The sequence below is a fragment of the Aquarana catesbeiana genome, linkage group LG07, assembly GCF_042186555.1.
Source record: "Aquarana catesbeiana isolate 2022-GZ linkage group LG07, ASM4218655v1, whole genome shotgun sequence".
Lineage (NCBI taxonomy): Eukaryota > Metazoa > Chordata > Amphibia > Anura > Ranidae > Aquarana > Aquarana catesbeiana.
This window is the reverse complement of record NC_133330.1, coordinates 53,733,116-53,754,952: the sequence shown is the minus strand read 5'-3', so window position 1 is coordinate 53,754,952 and position 21,837 is coordinate 53,733,116. Positions and strand designations below refer to the sequence as shown.

Below are 21,837 nucleotides of genomic sequence, written 5' to 3'. Positions count from 1 at the left end.
AAGGCAGCATGGAGCACAGCGCCCTGGATAGTGTGTGACGTCACCGGGAAGCAGGGCACCCAACGCGTTTTAGAGCAAGCGCAAAGCTTGTACTGAGCATGCATGCTCCTTTCTCAAGTGTGGGAGACAAGTTTCCGGCACCCCATCAGTTCAAATAAGGTTTTAATCATTGTCTGGGAACCTTTTCCCTTACTTTCTGTTTTCTTGTCACTGGATTTGAACATATATCTTGCTAAAATTAAAAACAAAAGGTAATAAAAGCTCTAAAGAGTCTAGAAGAATTAATAAAGAGGTAGACTCTATCAACCATACAGTCACAGTTGAGAATGTTTCATGTCGCTTCCTCTTCAAGTGACTCTTTGTCCTACCCTGATACTTAAGGTGTCACCAGGGCAAGAAGTTACGTAAAACCCCCTTAGTGGGGATACAGACAACAATACATGCTCAGCAGAGGATCTAACTGTTTTGCACCCTACTAGAAAGGTGTTTTTATTCCTATTTCTGTTGATGGGATGTGGGGGGAAAACTTGACAATGAGGACACAACAGTTAAAAGCTGGAACCGATTCTTACCCATTTCTCTAATCTATAACCTAAAACCTAAAAATCTAAAACCTAAAGATTGAGGGTTGTCCCAAAGGGAATTAGAAGGTGGAAGGAGGGCCATGGAAGGACAAAGTTTAAAAACAGAAACACAAAAAAAAGTGCTGTTTGGAGCTGAGTTGTAAAACATATTTTATGATCCTTCCCACAATTCCCAGAAAAAATAATTATGACAATTTTGTCTTTTTTTTTTAGTGCTTTCAGCTGCACCAACCTTGTTTCTGCCCAGCAATGTGACCCTGTCTGAAGACGCCCCTCGGAGCACATTGGTTGCCAAGATGAATGCCACAGCCGCTCAATATGATAGAATAGTCGGTGCACCATTTATAGTAAATTCAAATCCAGTGGTCCACCCGTTCATCATTATCCCTAAGGCAAATAACTGGGAGGTACTATACTGTATAAATATATTATAATTACACTTATGGTTTGGATTTTGACAACACATAGGTATGTTATATGGTTAACAAGTGCTCGGGGGGGGGGGGGGAGTTTTCTTGAAAGATGACGTTTTGAAAGGTGCCACTTTTTATGTACACTGACCACATAATACAACCTCAGTGTAATTGTAGGAAAAAAATATTCTTATAGGGTTTCTAAGGTGATAAAACTTGTGTGGAAAGGTAAAAAATGAAGAGCCATTATTCCTCATAAGCCAATCTTAGCTCTCAATGCTGGTGTGGTCACAGACACCAAATTTCTTCCAAAGATTTCCAATCCACTTCAGTTAGGGTTTTCGGGTTTAGCAGATCAGCTAATTTCATATTAACAGCTCTTCTGGGTTCAAAACAGGGGCAGTAATCCTTTGTGACCAGAGGTCATTGATGGTGTCATGTACCTGATAGGAAACCGAGATGACAAGGGCACCCCCTCTTGTATCTTCTGCCCAAGCACCCCTAAAGGTGAAACAGAGGGTGCAAGGGGACAGGAGTAACATGAGTGCTGGAAGATGTTTGTAGAACCCTGAATTGAAGATGCCAACCAGGAATAGGGCAGCACAGTGGTGTAGTGGATAGCACTTTCACCTAGCAGCAATAGGGTCGCTGTTCAAATCCGGCCACTACACCATCTGCCTAGAGTTTGCATGTTTTCCCTGTGCCTGCACGGGTTTCCTTTGGGTATTCAGGTTTCTTCCCACACTCCAAAGACATGCTGGTAGGTTAGTTTAGATCCTGTCAAAAAGATTGGCCAAATATGTGTATGTGTTTGTAAGTGTGTCGGGACCCCATGGGGCAAAGGACCGCGCTATACCGCAGCAAATGGACACGGCAAAGCACCCTGAGGCGATTGAGTTCGCATAGGTAGAGCTATACAAGTCACTCACTCATTCATTAATTCATTCAATATCCAGAGGAATATGTACGCAGAGGAGTCAGCTGGAGAATCAGCAGAAGTTAAAGGGGAACTCTGGAGCTCACAAATGATGTTAGCAGGTGTGCAGCAGGACTATGCATAGAAGCAGGCAGCTGCATCAGCCAGTAAGGCAAGTAGGCACTCAATAATGGCATGGAGCAAAGTCGGAGGCAGAAGGAAAGTCACAGATCAAGCCGAGGTAATGAATTACCAAATTGGGAGCTGGATCAAGGTCAGGGATGAAGCTAAGGCCAAGAATGGATAGAACAGGAATATAGAGCAGGATCCAAATCAGTGTCAAGTCAGGGAACAAGGTACATGCTAAAGACCAGTCAGCACTGACACTAGTTAGAGAGTTAGAGCTATATCCCATAAATAAGCCATTTGGCACCAATGCTGACTCTGTGCACTGGCTAATAGGAATTCCCTGACAGATGGGTAGATGCCCAGGCCACATTCACACTATTAAATAGAGACCGTTGCAGCCTGAAGTTGGCAGTGTATAGCTACAGGCTGAAGGCTTTGTTTTTTGTCAATGGGACCTTCAGCCTGCATGTGATCATTATGTCTGCTCTGGCACAGGAATCAAGAACCACTAAATGGTTTCTAACCAATCATTGGTTCGGTGGACACCCTGGTTGTTATTGAGCTGGGACTGAGAGACAGCAGCCACACAATGGGGTTGATTTACTATAACTGGAGAGTGCAAAATCTGGTGCAGCTCTGCATAGAAACCAATCAGCTTCCAGGGTTTTTTTGTCAACGCTTAACTGAACAAGTTGAAGTTAGAAGCTGATTGGTTACCGTGCACAGCTGCACCAGATTTTGCACTCTCCAGTTTTAGTAAACCAACCCCAGTATGCCAACTACTGGCTCTGAAAATGGGGAATGTTTAATAATATGTAGCAACTCAGTAGGCTACTAGTGTTAAGTAAATTTAGTTTTTGGCCTTCCTGTAGCCAGGGAGAGCAACAATCTTTTAGTAGTGTCTGTTCTAGGTTCTGTTAGACCCTGACCTGCATAGTAATGCCTCTTGACCCAATTCCTGGCCATGGGAGTGAGTGACCAGCAGGGGGCTGAGAGGGGTATAACTAGGCTGGGATCTAGAATAGCTTCCTCTTGTTTCTTGGGGAGTAAGACCCAGTTGGTGGGCTAAGGCATTCCTGGGAGATCAGCTGCAGCATGCAAGAATCCTTTTTGGGATCACAGCTCCTGCTTGGGCTCAGGGACCTCTGCCCTAGTCTCCTCAACACTTTCAGAAATGTCCAGGACATGGGTAATTAAGTATAGGAGCTGTCTTATACCGCAGGAGGCAATACAGTAGTCAGGGCACAGTGAGTACCAGCCTTTTTGGACTTTAGAGTCTTTTCTTTGCTTCATTTGGAGGACCTTTTCACAGTACATCCAGGACTATACTTCTGTTGAGGAATCCCTGTTTGGAACCAGTTTATCCTTCACTTTAAAGAGGGTGCTTTCACCCTGAAGGAGCAGATCAGATGAGAGTCCTCATCCTTTGCTAGAAGTTGTTTTTGGGGTATACCAAGGCTCACTCTGACCCCATACCAGTTTTCTCAGCAAAATAAACTGCCTGTTTTCTGACTTGAGTGATTGTGAACTACTGTGTGCCTGACTGCTATTATGAAACTGATCCTGAGACCAAACAGCCAGACCAGTCCAGGGTCTGCACCACAAATATATCTACGGCAAGGAGCACAGTGCTGTGGAATAATATATTGTGTATGGAAAGGGGTTAATAGATTATATAAAGCTATGAGAAAAAAAACTGACATAATTCTCTCCAAAACTACAAAACAAAATCTTGCCTTGAGTTCTACTTTAATCCATTGGAAGTGATTAAAGAAGTAATCTTTATATTAATGATTTGGAAGATTTAGAATTTCTACTAAGTGTCAGTGACTAATGTGATTAAAACAAATCAATACATCTCTTCAGTGCTTTCTCAGGTTACACATAAAACAAGATCATTGATCTTTTAATAAGTTAATTACTGTAAAAGACTCTCTTCGCTTTCATTTTATGCTCCTACCCTGCAGCTTTGATTCTGCAGATAATCAAAGTAAACTTTTTATTTTTTTTGTTAATGCAGATTTTAGGAATGTATGCCCTTTGAATGAGAAAGAAGATGTCTGTGCTGTCCAAAGTAGCCAATCATCTGCCCCTTTTTATTTCATATCACCCACTGATAAAGGGAAAATTGTTTGGACCTGATGGGTAATGCAAACAATGCTTAATTCAAACAATTTTAAATATGAGATCTGTTACAGAGGAAGATTTTGAGTAATTTCCATTGTATTGTATTGTATTGTGGAATAACCAAAGTACCTGGTACATGCTGTGATGTACCACCATCCCTATATACATACACAAAAGAAGCCACTGATGACTATGGGACTTCTTTTTTAGAGGTTCATCTCCATTGATATAACAACTTCTATAAGACTAAAAGTATATTTACACAAATAAAAAAATAATAATGGCTGATTTCATATAATCACAGCATTTCACAATTTATCACAGTACTGTATATACTTGTTTATGCAAAAATCATATCACATGATTTGAGAGTTTAGTTTAGCTCAATCTTACTTCTACCAGGTTGGCTGTAGAACAATTTTCACACTAATGGGTGAAAAGACTTTCTCTCATTGCGTTTTCATTACATTTATTTCACTTAATCAGGAGCAGATACTATTGATAACACAGCCCCAAAAAAAAAAAAACATTTTTTTCTTAGTGCCTTGCTTTTAATACCTATTCTTGGGGTTATTTAGGGCGCTGATTCAGAAAATTGCATTGGCTAGACTGCATCAGCACTAGTTTTTTTTTTTTAGATATGGTCGAATTTATATATGTTTTAGTCATTTTTCGAATAGATCCTGCTGATCAAATTTTTTTTTCTGTTACCTTTTTTTTTTTTTTTTACAAGTTAGAAGATATAGTGAGAGTGTTTACGTACGTAGTGCTACCCCCATAGGATCTGCTGGAAATATGCCTGGGTTCTTTTTCCTAGTAATTGCCCCACAGCAAGGTACACGATCACAGCCGTTCTTTGGCTCAATGACAAGTCCAGGGGTCTTCTTTTATTTCTCGTTTTGTGACAAGGGAAGGCTGTCATCCTGTGTTCCTGGTAAGCAGGAACACAGATCTCTGTCTTCCCACAGTACAAGCACATCCCCCACACAGTTAGGAGACACTCCCCAGGAACACAGTTAAGTCTTTGATCATCCCTGATGTTAACCCCTTCCCTGCCAGTGTCAGTACAGTGACAGTGCATATGTTTTAGCACTGATCACTGTATTAGTGTCACTGGTCCCCAAAAAGTGTTAGTGTCTGATTTGTTCGCCGCAATATCGCAGTCCCACTATAAGTAGCTGATCGCTGCCATTACTAGTAAAATAAAATAAAATAAATAAAAATGTAAAAGATATATTCCATAGTTTGTAGATGCTATAACTTTTTTTTGGGGAAATTGTTTTACCAAAAATATGTAGCAGAAAACATAGCCAAAATTGATGAAGACATTTGATGTTTTACAATTTTTTAATGATATGGTATACTATGTTATTGATATGTTTTATATCAGAAATATATATATATCTATCTATATACATATCTATATAGATAGATATATACAGTGGGGACGGAAAGTATTCAGACCCCCTTAAATTTTTCACTCTTTGTTATATTGCAGCCATTTGCTAAAATCATTTAAATTAATTTTTTTTCCACATTAATGTACACACAGCACCCCATATTGACAGAAAAACACAGAATTGTTGACATTTTTGCAGATTTATTAAAAACGAAAAACTGAAATATCACATGGTCCTAAGTATTCAGACCCTTTGCTGTGACACTCATATATTTAACTCAGGTGCTGTCCATTTCTTCTGATCATCCTTGAGATGGTTCTACACCTTCATTTGAGTCCAGCTGTGTTTGATTATACTGATTGGACTTGATTAGGAAAGCCACACACCTGTCTATATAAGACCTTACAGCTCACAGTGCATGTCAGAGCAAATGAGAATCAAGAGGTCAAAGGAACTGCCTGAAGAGCTCAGAGACAGAATTGTGGCAAGCCACAGATCTGGCCAAGGTTACAAAAAAATTCTGCTGCACTTAAGGTTTCTAAGAGCACAGTGGCCTCCATAATTCCTAAATGGAAGACGTTTGGGACGGAGAGTATTCAGACCCTCTTAAATTTTTCACTCTTTGTTATATTGCAGCCATTTGCTAAAATCATTTAAGTTAATTTTTTTCCTCATTAATATACACACAGCACCCCATATTGACAGAAAAACACAGAATTGTTGACATTTTTTGCAGATTTATTAAAAAAGAAAAACTGAAATATCACATGGTCCTAAGTATTCAGACCCTTTGCTCAGTATTTAGTAGAAGCACCCCTTTGATCTAATACAGCCATAAGTATTTTTGGGAAAGATGCAACAAGTTTATCACACCTGGATTTGGGGATCCTCTGCCATTCCTCCTTGCAGATCCTCTACAGTTCTGTCAGGTTGGATGGTAAACGTTAGTGGACAGCCATTTTTAGGTCTCTCCAGAGATGCTCAATTGGGTTTAAGTCAGGGCTCTGACTGGGTCACTCAAGAACAGTCACGGAGTTGTTGTGAAGCCACTCCTTTGTTATTTTAGCTGTGTGCTTAGGGTCATTGTCTTGTTGGAAGGTAAACCTTCGGCCCAGTCTGAGGTCCTGAGCACTCTGGAGAAGGTTTTCATCCAGGATATCCCTGTACGTAGCCGCATTCATCTTTCCCTCGATTGCAACCAGTCGTCCTGTCCCTGCAGCTGAAAAACACCCCCACAATATGATGCTGCCACTACCATGCCTCACTGTTGGCACTGTATTGGACAGGTGATGAGCAGTGCCTGGTTTTCTCCACACATACCGCTTAGAATTAAGGCCAAAAAGTTCTATCTTGGTCTCATCAGACCAGACAATCTTATTTCTCACCATCTTGGAGTCCTTTGGGTGTTTTTTTTAGCAAACTCCATGCGGGCTTTCATGTGTCTTGCACTGAGGAGAGGCTTCCGTCGGGCCACTCTGCCATAAAGTCCCGACTGGTGGAGGGCTGCAGTGATGGTTGACTTTCTACAACTTTCTCCCGACTGCATCTCTGGAGCTCAGCCACAGTGATCTTTGGGTTCTTCTTTACCTCTCTCACCAAGGCTCTTCTCCCCCGATAGCTCAGTTTGGCCGGATGGCCAGCTCTAGGAAGGGTTCTGGTCATCCCAAACGTCTTCCATTTAAGAATTATGGAGGCCACTGTGCTCTTAGGAACCTTAAGTGCAGCAGAATTGTTTTGTAACCTTGGCCAGATCTGTGCCTTGCCACAATTCTGTCTCTGAGCTCTTCAGGCAGTTCCTTTGACCTCATGATTCATTTTTGCTCTGACATGCACTGTGAGCTGTAAGGTCTTATATAGACAGGTGTGTGGCTTTCCTAATCAAGTCCAATCAGTATAATCAAACACAGCTGGACTCAAATGAAGGTGTAGAACCATCTCAAGGATGATCAGAAGAAATGGATAGCACCTGAGTTAAATATATGAGTGTCACAGCAAAGGGTCTGAATACTTAGGACCATGTGATATTTCAGTTTTTCTTTTTTTAAAAATCTGCAAAAATGTCAACAATTCTGTGTTTTTTCTGTCAATATGGGGTGCTGTGTGTACATTAATGAGGAAATAAAATGAACTTAAATGATTTTAGCAAATGGCTGCAATATAACAAAGAGTGAAAAATTGAAGGGGGTCTGAATACTTTCCGTCCTCACTGTATATATATATATATATATATATATATATATATATATATATATATATATATATTCAATTTTTATTTTTGGGTTTAGGTACATTTCAGATTAAAGTCATACCATTTGTGTGCCTGCCTATACTTTGCAATCAGGTATACTGTAGAAAAAAGATAAATCAACTGACCTGTGTGTCAGGTTATGGTAGAATACAAATGCATAGCAGTTTGTAATGGAGACTGGTCTCTATTAACCTGGCGTGCAGAACTCACAGGCAAGCCTGCCTTTTGCTCGTATTAAAGCATAATCCCTCCCATTAATAAAATGCCTATGCTCAGTAAATATATTTAGGAAAACTAACAAACTTGGAAACAAATGATAAATGCACAGCTAGGAGAGGGTTAACACGTACATTACATCACTTCCAATTCTACGCTGTAACGTAGCTATGTACACAAGAATTTGTATTCTGTTGTACAAAAATGTTCACATCTTTAGTAACCCCCTCGTCTTTGATATGAGACTAGCATGCACAAAAAATGGATGATCGTTCGTCCGATGTTCTCATCGTGTGTACTTAGCTTTAATAGGAAGAGAGAAGAAAAGTGTAAACTGGTAAGTTGTGCAGGAAACAGAAGGGTTGCAGCTCTACAGACAATGGACAGATGTCTCTCCACCATTTTTTCTTGGTGGTTATCTTTACCTCTCTCGCTAGTCTTTGAGATTATTTGTGGAAGGCTGTTGTGGGTCAATGCACTTTGCACATTATAGTTGCTCTTTGCACTGTCATATTGAATAAACCTGATAGAGCAATAACTATAGTTTCCCTTTAGGTCCCATTTCGAAACATCATAGTATAACCTGATTTAAAAGAATTAAATTCAAGCTGAATGCCCATCCAAGGGAGATCTAGTTATGCAGAGTCCACAGGATGAAATTATATATGAAGGGACATGCATTATATTAATTATAATAATCTACATAATTTGGATTTGACTGATCTTTCGCCTAATCCTTCTATCCAGCTGATAACAACAAATACACCCAAGCTGAACTTTGAAGCTGTGCCACTGTATACTCTGCAAATCCTGGTGGAGGACAGCAAAAAAACAACGGCCACACAGTCCATTGTTATCGAAATTACCCATGTTAACAAGGCTCCAGTCTTTACCGGAACACTGACCAGACAAGGTAATACAGGGATGGATTTTTTCAGCTTTTTGTGGGAGCACAATGGTATGCCTTGGACATACACTATATTTTCAAAAGTATTGGGACGCCTGCCTTCGCACGCACATGAACTTTAATCCCAGTGTTAGTCCATAGGTTTCAATATTGAGTTGGCCTACCTTTTGCAGCTATAACAGCTTCAACTCTTCTGGGAAGACTGTGCACAAGGTTTAGGAGTGTGTCTATGGGAATGTTTGACCATTCTTCCAGAAGTGCATTTGTGAGGTCAGTCAATAATGTTGGATGAGAAGGCCTGGCTCACAGTCTCCGCTCTAATTCATCCTAAAGGTGTTCTATCGGGTTGAGGTCAGGACTTTGTGCAGGCCAGTAAATTTTTTGTAAATTTTAAAAATATAAAGCAATAGTAGTGGTAAAAAAAAAGCCCTTGTGGATATAACTAATCTTTTTTTTAGTTAATTCTCCTTTAAGAGGGCGTGACAGGGGGCGTATCCTATGCCTACATACATTTGCGAGTAGGTGTCCCTCATTCCCATCTCAAAATGTTGGGAAGTATGGCAATGTAGCTTGTGGATGACATTTTTAGATAGGCACAGATGGTACTGTGCCTATGTCTTTGTTTACCCATCGTGGAGAGAAAAACACATACAGTGTTATAAAGCTTTAAAGCTGAACTAAAGTCCACTTACCTCTGCTCCAATGTTCCAAAGCCTGGAGGTCCCCGATAGTGCAGGCATCTTCTCCCCAACTTTTATACAGGTGCCAGGCCTTTGACTGTCTTAACTGGCTGGCATTGGATGATGTAACTGCTGTGCATGTGCAGGAGTTCATTTATTCCAGCACACAGGTACTTTGCTGAGAATGTAAAGAGTAATCTGACCTGTGCATGCTTAGCTCAGTGTACATTCTACAGAAGAATGCAAGCAGGCAGGTACATTTATTTTATTGCCTATTCTGCAATAAAAGAAACGTGTCTGCCCATAAATTTTGCCTTTTAGGTCAGGTTCACATATATGTGCGGCCACGGTTTCCAACCAGGGGGTCTGGTGCGTTCCTGTTCACCTATTCAGGTGCCATTCAAGTCTCAATTTTTCCCTGAATTCACACCTGAACCGGACCCAAAGACGCACAGGACCCTTTTGGAATCCGCACTGAGGCCGCCCCGGACGTGTGTGAACCGGCTCCATTGAGAGCCGATCACACTCACACGTCGTGCAAATTGAATGCAGTGAAGATCGCATCCAATTCGCACATATGTGAACCCGGCCTTAGAGTTTTCCTTCACTTTAAAAAATTGTGCAAAAAAAAAGTCTGATTAAAAACTGTTATGAGTAAACTGAAAATTCATTTTTTCACTTTTATGTCCGTTTGTCAGATAATAATAATAAAAACTGTATTTATTAAAATATGCTTTATTAATAGATACATTTTTGGATGATGGATTTTATAGACATAACACAGGTAATTTTTAATTATATTTATATTTATATTTATGTATATATTATTTTTTAATATATACCTGTGTTATGCCTATAAAGTAATAATAATAAATAATCCAAATTATCGGGACATGGCATTATATACAAAAGTGTCGTACAGTACCACTCTGTGGGGATACGAATTCCTTATTAAAATATGTTAGCAAATAGAAACCTTACAAGTCCCTAATAAACAATGTAAAATGATTTATGTAGGCAAATGAAATACATATTGTCAAGTTAACTGATGCATACTGACACTGCTAAATTCATTCTAGACATGAAGGCTTCAATGACTTGTGGTCCTGAAGGCCTTAAAATAAAACTATAACACGCATATGATGAAAATGCTATCTTCAGTTAAAACTGCATTTTAAAAAGGTCGTTAAATGTTGAGATATAGACAGCTGAAGTTCCATGCCAATCTCAGTTTATCAAGTAAAATTCAATCTGGGCTCTAAAACTTTCCACGTCCTAAACCTCCCCTTTGTTCTTTTTTTAATGTGATAAGTGGTCTATTAACCAACAAGGAGGTTTAGGATGCAGGAGAGGGCAAGGCCCTGGTTGCCATATACAAAACCATTTGAGATTCTCATATAACTTCAGCCGCTTCTACCTCCAGACAACGCTGTATCCTGGCCTAGGCTGACAAGGCCCAGGCCTAGGGCAGAACTTTGCAGGGGGGCAACACGGAAAGAGTCTCCGCCGGCTTGTGCTACACTGTTAGTGTAGCACCAGTCTTATGGGGCGGACTGGGCTGAGAGGCAGATTAGTCTAGCGCCCCCATAAAGCGGCCACACTGCTTCCTGTATGCGGGCGGCCAGCATTCTGCAACTGTGGGGGGGGGGGGGGGGGGGGGGCTGCTTCTAATTTTGACTGTCCTATAATCCTGGACCACAAACCTTCCTCACTGTGCTATGTGTTTTCTGCTGCACCATTGGTATGATTCTAACTTTTTAATCCTCTCCATAAAATTATCAGAAATTTGTGCTTAAAGCGGAGTTCCAGTCCCCCAGTTCCAGTCTCATTTTTTAAGACTCCACTTCAACTTGATCCACCTTATATGCTGTATTTAGATACAGTGTTATCACTGTAGTCTTTTTTATTTTTGCTTAAATTCAATAAAAGCACCTGGATTTCGGAAGCTCCATCTCCACTGTGGGCTTCTGAAGCCCTCCTGTATCTATTTCCGGGAATCGGTGCAGCTGGCTACCCAGCATGCACCTCCCGATCTCGCACCTGCGCAGTAATGCCATCGCGTGGAGCTTGTTCTACTCATTTCCTGATGGGAAATAGCGCAAGATTTCGGTGTTAGGTGACTCCCAAGGACTCCTGGGATACATGATGCCGATATCCCAGGTGTCCATGGGAAGAGCTTAATGACGTATTCGCCTAGGCGGAGGGACCAGGAAGTGCTCCAGAAAATCATAAATTACAGGTATTCTGTATTTAGAAAAAAAAAAAAGCAAATGGAGGATGGGTATTGGATTTAGAGCAAGTGAAAAAAATGAGTGGAACTCTTTAAAGCAGAACTATAGGCAACACTTTTTTGTTTTCATTTTGGATAGAATAAGGGAGGGTTATAGTCCCCTGTCAGTTTATTTTTTTACCATCCCTGTCCCATTACAGAGATTTCCCTTCACTTCCTGCCCCATAGCCAAACAGGAAGTGAGAGGAAATCTATGCAAATTAAGGGAATCCCCCCCCTCCCAGTCCCTCAGAACTAGTGTCCCCACTCGAAAATTTCAGGGCAGGTCTTAAACAGCAAGGGGTGTGGCCTTGACAGGAAGTGGTGGGTCATATTTAAATTAGGGGTACACGAGTTTAGTCAAGCCTAGGGCAGCACAAAACCTAAATACACTACTGCCTCCAGATCCACTGATCATTCTGACATGTAGTTTCCATTGAAAGTAACCTCCGCTAGTGCATTTTGTTTGTCATCTGCTCAGTTTAACTTTCGAGAATCTTCAGCAGTAGAGTAAATAATCGCTGTGAACTTTTTTCCCATTAGACGCTGAGCTGTATATAGCTGAGAACACTGCTGTTTCCACAGTCATTTACAAAGTGGCAGCCAAGGACCCAGATAATGATGTGCTGCAGGTAATAATCGCGGCGGTTGTGAAGCATTTTGCGATGGCGGTACTTGACACAATTCCGATGAGTTTTCCTTGGAATTGCTTACTGGCAAAACCTTCACACTGGAGTCATTTGTAACAGTAATAAGATAGAATTTCTTTTACTTGTCTCCATGTAATGACCTTTAGAGGAGATTATAGTTTTTCCTTCATGTAAAACAAATGCACATTGTGAGTTCCATGCTGCTGCATTATTTTATTTTTTAATTGTGACGGCACAGTCCAGAGAGGTGCTGAGATAAATCCCCGCTTGTGATACCCTGGACCTGGGTCAACAATGCTTTCTCTTATATCATCAGTTTTTGGTTTTAAGCTTTGAAATTTTTATTTGTTTTGCTGAATCGTATTTTCCTAATCACAATCACAAGGTGTGTCAGTTCTCTCCATAGCAAATAATGTATTCATTATCCATGTAAGTTATTACTGTGAAAAACAAATGAGTTGTTTTTCACTATAGACTAGACTATAAAAATGACAGGGGAGCGAAGTATTTAATATTCTATTCAAAGCTCTAATACTGGCAAAATAGTTCCAAAAGTTGGCATCACTTCTGGGAGCCCAGGATGATATTGTTTAATGGAAACCCTGTGGTGTGGGACCTGTTGGTAAGTAAACACAGATTTACATTCCCTAGCCAATCGTTACACTCATAAACCTCATTTATTGCTACTGCACACCTCTCCACCTACCACCACTACACAGGCACATTTCTCAACCAACTGCCACTGACTGCACCCGTCTCCACTAATCACCACTACATCCACTTACATCCAGTGGCAGGCATTGCACCTGCGCGCATCTTCTCACAGCCACTGCATCCACACACCTGTACTGACAACCACTGCATCCACACACCTGTACTGACAGCCACTGCATCCACACACCTGTACTGACAGCCACTGCATCCACACACCTGTACTGATAGCCACTGCATCCACACACCTGTACTGATAGCCATGACATCCACACGCCTGTACTGACAGCCACTGCATCCACATGCCTGTACTGACAGCCACTGCATCCACACGCCTGTACTGACAGCCACTGCATCCACACGCCTGTACTGACAGCCACTGCATCCACACACCTGTACTGACAGCCACTGCATCCACACACCTGTACTGATAGCCACTGCACCCACACACCTGTACTGATAGCCACTGCATCCACACACCTGTACTGACAGCCACTGCATCCACACACCTGTACTGATAGCCATGACATCCACACACCTGTACTGATAGCAACTGCATCCACACACCTGTACTGACAGCCACTGCATCCACACACCTGTACTGACAGCCACTGCATCCACACACCTGTACTGATAGCCACTGCATCCACACACCTGTACTGATAGCCACTGCATCCACACACCTGTACTGATAGCCATGACATCCACACACCTGTACTGATAGCCACTGCATCCACACACCTGTACTGATAGCCACTGCATCCACACACCTGTACTGATAGCCACTGCATCCACACACCTGTATGACAACCACTGTACCACACACCTGTACTGACAACCACTGCACCCACACACCTGTACTGACAACCACTGCACCCACACACCTGTACTGACAACCACTGCACCCACACACCTGTACTGACAACCACTGCACCCACACACCTGTACTGACAACCACTGTATCTACACACCTGTACTGACAACCACTGCACCCACACACCTGTACTGACAACCACTGCACCCACACACCTGTACTGACAACCACTGCACCCACACACCTGTACTGACAACCACTGTATCTACACACCTGTACTGACAACCACTGCACCCACACACCTGTACTGACAACCACTGCATCTACACACCTGTACTGGCAGCCATTGCACCCAAACACTTCTCCACTGACAGCCAGTGTACCTGTAAACTCATCCATTTACCACTACTGCATCCGCACACTTCTCTGTTGACAGCCACACCTTTCCTTCACTCTTCCACTGCTCTGTTCAGTAGCTCTATATCTTCCTCTATCATCAAGCAGCACATTTGATGGAGAAGGATGAAGGGGGATCTTAGATGGAAGAGTACGATGCACCAAACAAGAGAGAGGAGAGCATGTATACACATGCATCATGGGTTTTCTTTGAATTCTGCTAAATACCAAAGAAACTGATCCCTTTTCCCTCTACTGCAATTTTTGTTGACCTACCCTTTTATTTTTCATTTTCATAAAAAAAGGAATTAAAACAGGAAATTATACTTTTATAAAATAATATATAGTAAGCCTTTAAGAGACTCAGTCCACTGGAACTCCACGTGTCATGAATAAGACTTTTAAGTGGACTGTGCCTTTAATTAATTGAATGAAAGGTTCACCTTTGTTTGAGGATCTTAGTAAATAAAAGATTTCTAAGTTCTATGATGACGTACATCATCATCAGTACAAACGCTGCCAGCGAAACTACCATATGTTCCGACTTACTTTCCCGTTGGTGGAACCTTTGTCTTTAATATGGTCATCACCCCATAATACTTATAGCAAATAACAACATGTTACTAAGAAACACTTTATTCACAATGTCAACTGCGAGGCAGCCGATGGTGTCAGTTATCCATAGAGATTATTATTCTTTTATGTAATTAAAGTGCTTTTTAGTGTACAAATATCACATAATGTTTGTTTGCATAAATACAATTTAAAAAATGATACTGAACTACAGGAAACTAGAAAATAATATTCCAGCCAAACAGCCTAACACAATGTATATGTTTCGCGTTAGAGATGTAATATTTATTGTTCTCAATCGTTTAAAAGCTCTCCACTCCATCCCACAGTGTTAAAGGTACTAAAGCTACAAAAGTCAAACAATACTGATTGATAGATGGTGTTACAAGTTATTTAAAGTGTGTGCAACCCCTAACAATGAATTTATTTTATTTGCTTCCTTTTCATCTGCTCAATATATCATGAAACTTTTTTGTGTTATATCTATTCGATAAGTGCAAAAAGATACCTGCTGGCCATGCAAGAAAATAAAGAGGAACTTCTGTCCCCCTTTGTTTGGCTCTGCCCCCCTCCAGAGCTGTTATCATCATTATTATGGCGTGTGTGTAGATGTGCCTGATGTATCTGCCCGGCCTTTTGGTCCTTGCAGAGCTCTTCAGCAGATCTGCGCACATGCAGGAGATTTCCTGTGTAAACATGGCAAAGTTTTGGAACTTTGCACATGCACAGGGGTGGGAAAGCCACCTATAAGCAGGTGTGCCAGAGGACTCTGTTGGAACCCAAAACTAGGGTGACCAGATGTCCCCAGTTTCTAGGGACAGTCCCCGGACTGAGGACACTGTGCCCGGACCAAGTCTGTCCCTGGTTTTTCCCCCCGGTTTTGTCCCCGGCAGGGGCGGTGCCAGGTGGGTGCTTGAGTGTGCTTAAGAACCCCAAAAAATTCTTCAAGCACCCTCATAGCACCCCAAAGATTCAGATGTCACTTGCATATGGCACAAATTTTTTTTTTTTGCACCTGCACATCCGCTATGGATGCCAGAAGGTTGGGGACTTCCTCAGCCAATGAGAAAGCATTGTACCCGCCAACGTTCTCAGCTTTGATTGATTTGACTTCTATACTAAACCCTATGGCACATCTGCTCATGAATCAGAATCCGAGAGGTGGGAGGCAGAGGGACGCAAACATCACTTTCACCTAGGCAAGAAATTCGGGAGTGCTGCTTTGTAGTACAAAAAAAAATAATAATAGCCAAATGTGAAAGAGGGAGGGTGAAGGAGACAGGGAAAAATGAACCCCTTTCTGCCACCCTAGCATCTCTCTAAAAAGTTTTGAACGCGGGGGGAGGGGGGGGGGGATTAGCTGATCACATGACTGCTGTGATTGGCTGTCACAATGGTCACACGATTGGAAACCAGTCCCGCAGCCTTCCGATCATTAGCGGGGACCAAGAGCTGTCTTTCACAGCTTGATCTCTGTCCTGGGAGCATGCAAGGAGCATGCTCTCAGCACAGAAACATTGGCCCCCCATGAACACACATGTGCGGCATGTGGACGTTAAAGCCCACCCTTATGCCGCCACACATATGTGTTAGGCAGTCATAAAAGGGTTAAACCTAATTTAAGGTGAAGGTTTTCTTTAAGAGCTGTCTTGTGCACACATCCTGTGTTATCTATTTAACCCCCCAGTTCTTCTCTTGGATCACAGAATAATTATCACCTATGTTGTATAGATGAGGAGAGTGGGAGGGTTTGAGCAGTTTAACAAAAACTAAAACACAGGGCTACCACTAAATCCACAAAAAAATACAGTATTTAGGTACATTTCTGGCAGATCAAGAGGTATTTTTTTTGCACTTGCAGGGTGTTTAAAGAGATAAAACATGGACAAGTGCACATATTGCAGAGATGTACTGCATAATTCTTTTTTTTTTTTTGTTATTTTGCCCAAACATATACTTTAATGTGAAACAGTTTTGTAGTTCAGGAACTCCACTGAGTGCCAAGCAGCTCTCCACTAGGGATGGTATACTTGCCCTTGCCACACTTCAGAAGAATTCTGTGCCAATATTCTTTGATGCCAAATCAGAAAAATGTAAAACCCACTTTAGCTTTTCCTTTTCATAAAGTACAGTTACGATCATGTAATTCATTTAGAACATTTCCTTCAATTGCTTCATATTATTATTATTGGTGCTTAATCTGTTTTCCTAATCAGTATTCAATCAGGATTACTCCGGGCAACTCTGGGTTTCAGATTGACAACACAGGAACAATCTCAATCACGCAAATGTTTGATTATGAAAGTAACACAAAGAGGTAACCAATGTCTTTTTGTTTGACATAGGAATAAGTAGCCAGTTGCAAACACTTTATTAATGTATGTATGTATGTATGCAGGTGGAAGAAATATGGACGCTGCCATTGCTTGCTAATTGTACAATTGTTGAAAATGGACTTTATAGGCATACCCGTACACATCATATTTCCTAAAATATAGTTTATTTAATCATCGTTAAAAACAACGTGTGTATACATATAATTAATTGAAAAATCACATTATGACAAATTGCCTACATAGCACTCACGCCACCAATTACATCAATAGTACCATGTACAGGAATAAAGAGTGTCCTGGAGTGGACAAATGGTGTTCCAAGTATTTTGATGTGATTATGGTTGAGGCATATTGTAGGTTTGCTCTACATGTTGCGCACATCAGCGCTTTTTCAGGAGCTTGAGAATCTATCATGTATAAAAACAGGTAATGAGTTTAGCATCTATTAAAGCAGATGACAAAACAAATAATAAATAAAGCTAGTAAATTGTATGATGATTGTCCATTACCCAGTGTGTAAATGGTCCATAAACAACATAGCCTGGTCACAGAGAGAAGCACAACCTAGCTATGAGGACGTATGTAAGATTATACTCTTAATTTAAACCCATGAGTAGTATAGGTAGTATAGAATATATAAAAAATGACACTTACAATATAATCAATGCGTTAATATTAGCGGTAAAGGATAAAAACAGAACAAAAGCACAAAACCCCGATCCCATGGCTGTCCAAGTATCTTAAAGTGGAATTCCGCCCATTTAAAAGTCAGCAGCTACAAAAAGTGTAGCTGCTGACTTTTAATAATCAGACACTCACCTGTCCCACAGTCCACGGATGCGGGCGTATGAAGCCCCGATCCTCTCCCCCTCCTCTCCACGGTGCTGACATTCTAACTGTGGGCGCCTGGCTGTGGCTTCACAGCTGGGCATGCACTGTGCATGCGCAAACCGCGCTGCATGCTGTGAATGGCCAGGCAATCTTCTGGGACCTGTGATGTGTCCAAGAAGATTGCAGGGAGGGAGGGGGGAGAGGTGATCTTCCTTCCAGCGCCGCGGCGCCAGGGGAGTAAGTGGGAGCTGGGTGCCTGTAAAAACAGGGTACCTGCCCCCCCCCAAAAAAAATGACATGCCAAATGTGGCATGTCAGGGGGTCTCCAGCACTTAAAGCGGAAGTTCCATTTTTGGGTGGAAATCCTCTTTAAAAGATAATTATAGAGTATAGCTGAAAGAGAAAAAAAAGTGTCTCGGTGCATGTTATATATATGTATATATACAGCGCAGCTAGTATCTCTATAGACAATAGCCTATGCCACTGAACATGTCATAAGATGTAATAATGATGTATACACGTACCAAGATATTGCACACTAGTGTCAAAAGTATACAGCCAGTATATTAAGCCTTTTAGGACGGCAATGGAGACATAACCACCCAAACGAACCAAATCACAGAGGATATAGGTTTAAAGGTAGATAATCCATAAAGTGTTATGCCGTGTACACACGGTCGGACTTTCAGACAACAAATGTTGGATGTGAGCTTGTTGTTGGAAAGTCCGACCGTGTGTATGCTCCATAGAACATTTGCTGTCTGACTTTCCGCCAACAAATATTTGAGAGCAGGTTCTCAAATTTTCCGACAACAACACTTGTGTACAACAACACTCCTGTGTACACAAGTCCGTCACACAAAAGTTCACACATGCTCTGAATCAAGCAGAAGGAGCCGCACTGGCTATTGAACTTCCTTTTTCTCTGCTCATAGTACGTGTTGTATGTCACCGTGTTCTCACGTTCGGAATTTTGGACCAACATTTGTGTGACCGTGTGTATGCAAGACAAGTTTGAGAACAAACATCCTTCGGAAAAAAATCCATGGTTTTCTTGTCGGAAAGTCAGATCGTGTGTACGGGGCATTATAGCTATCAGGTAACCAATATAGCCGCAACAAAGTCTAAAATGGCTCAGTTGTTTTCAAGCTATTAAAAGCTAAAAGAGAAAATGTGATTGATAACAATATTCCAACCAGGGGGGAAAAGCCCAGCCAGGAACAGAATATCCAAACCTACCTAGTGTAAGAAACGTTCGGTCATAGCCTCCACGCAGTATTGGTGAATGTATAAGACGCCAGAAGCGTCTATTTATACACACGTCCCGACTGGACGTGCGTTATGCCGGCGCACTGGAAATGACGCCATCCAGACTGGCCACAGGCTACGGCGCAGGCTACGTTGTTTTTAACGATAATTAAATAAATAATATTTTAAGAAATATGATGTGTACGGGTGTGCCTATAAAGTCCATTTTCAACAAATGTACAAATATTTCCCAATAGTTAGGACATTAGCAAACGTCTGTCTGTGTATCCACAGTACCACCCTATGGTGATACAATTTATCCAACTTTAATTGATTGCTTGCTAATTGCCTGGTTGTCTCTTGCTTCAAAATATTTTAATTCACTGAAAAAGGGCACCAGGAAAGTCAGACTGAGATCAGAACTCCTGATCTATACATTTGTTTTCTGTTAGTGATTGAAAAAAAAATCTAGTCTATAGAAAAATTTTAATTCAGTAGGTTCAGCGGAGACAAGTCAAATATCTATCAGTGTGTGGCTGTCCCTGTTTATCAGGAGATGTTTGATATGCCGCGTACACACGGTCGGACTTTTCGTCTACAAAAGTCCGACAGCCTGTCCGACAGACTTCCGACGTACCTTCGGCGGACTTGCGGCAGACTTTCTTACGAACGGACTTGCCTACACACGACCACACAAAAGTCCGACGGATTCGTACGTGATGACGTACACCGGACTAAAATAAGGAAGTTCATAGCCAGTAGCCAATAGCTGCCCTAGCATGGGTTTTTGTCCGTCGGACTAGCACACAGACGAGCGGATTTCGGGGTCCGTCGTACTTACGACGTAAAGATTTGAAGCATGTTTCAAATCTAAAGTCCGTCGGATTTGAGGCTAAAAAAGTCCGTTGAAAGTCCGGAGAAGCCCACACACGATCGGATTACCAGCCAGCTTTAGTCCGTCAGCGTCCGTTGGACTTTTGTAGACGAAAAGTCCGACCGTGTGTACGCGGCATTAGAGAAGAGAAGCTCCTATACTTACTATATTCTTGGCTCCTCCACCAGATGGCACTCTCCCACCCTCCAGCGGAGGACTATCACTCAGCATTATTATTATTATTATACAGGATTTATATAGTTTGCCAACAGTTTGCATAGTGCTTTACAAAATGAGAGCAGACAGTACAGTTACAATACAATTCAATACAGGAGGAATCAGAGGGCCCTGCTCGTTAGAGCTTACAATCTAGGAGCAACCTCACATATCCAACTAAAGTTGTTGTAAAGCTTTGGGTTTTTTTTACCTTAATGCATTCAATACATTAAGGTACAAAACCTTCTGTGTTGCATGTGTCCAGCCAGCCCCGCTTATACTTAACTGAGCCCGAGCCCAATCCAGTGATGTGCACACAAGCCTCGACTCTTCCGGCTCTGTCCCTCCTCACTGCACAGATTGATAGCAGCGGCCACCATTGGCACCCAATGCTGTCAATCAAATTCTGTGACGAGCGAGCGGAGGCTGGGGCCGAGCCTCCTTGTCTGTGTCAATGGACGCAGACAAGGTGGCTCGGGAGCGAGCCCACATGAGTTCCCCCATGGAAAGCCGCTTCCTATGGAGGCACTCTCCAAAGAGGAGGAGCCAGAAGCGCTGGCAGGGGACCCCAGAAGAGGATGATCAGGGCTGCTCTGTGTGATACCATTGCACAAAGCAGGTAAGTGTGAGATGTTTGTTATTTTAAAGGAAAAAAACCCAAAGGTTTAATGTTACTTAAGACTAACAGCTCCCGCCCCCTTCTAACTCATATTCTAACTACCCTGCCGAAGAAGGATTCTTTTACTTTTCTATTCTCTGTAAGCTTCAGTCTGGCCACGTGATTGGCTCCCACCGACAGGCTTCAGGGGAGGGGAGGGACAGCCTACAAAAGATGCCCAATAGTAAGCCTATAGTGACGTCACTGCCCAGACATTCCATCCATTGTCAGTGATCTTGCCTCTCCCCTGAAGCAGGCCATTGGGGAGATCATGTGACCGGACAGAGAATAGGCAAGGCTGGCCATACATTATACAATTTTCTTATACAATTTTCCTTTACATTTACCAATGCCAAATAATATGAGGTCAAACCTACAGTAAACACTTTCAATTGGTATGCAATCAGGCAGGCTCTTACACTACATATTTGAAGGTAAATCTAAAGGAAATTGAATAAGAAAATTTTAAAATGTATGACCAGCTTAAGGATAAGCATCTTCCTTCTACTGGGTAGTTATAATAGGAAATTAGAATAAAAAAATGTGTAGCGCTGTCAAACCATGCCCTTAATAATTAAAGTGCAAAAAAAATCTAATATAATGCAATAAAGATGAGAATGTGAAAAAATAAAAAAAGGAAA

General features: G+C 41.7%; 1 protein-coding gene across 1 annotated transcript in view; it reads left to right on the top strand.

The window, feature by feature from the left end:
• LOC141103030 (cadherin-related family member 3-like) overlaps positions 1-21,837 on the top strand; it is an 83,522-nt gene that overhangs the window by 7,333 nt on the left and 54,352 nt on the right. The window contains exons 2-5 of the mRNA XM_073592173.1: positions 798-991; positions 8,781-8,946; positions 12,433-12,521; positions 17,250-17,350. Coding sequence (XP_073448274.1) covers positions 798-991; positions 8,781-8,946; positions 12,433-12,521; positions 17,250-17,350 — 550 coding nt within the window. The remainder of the gene's footprint in view (positions 1-797; positions 992-8,780; positions 8,947-12,432; positions 12,522-17,249; positions 17,351-21,837) is intronic.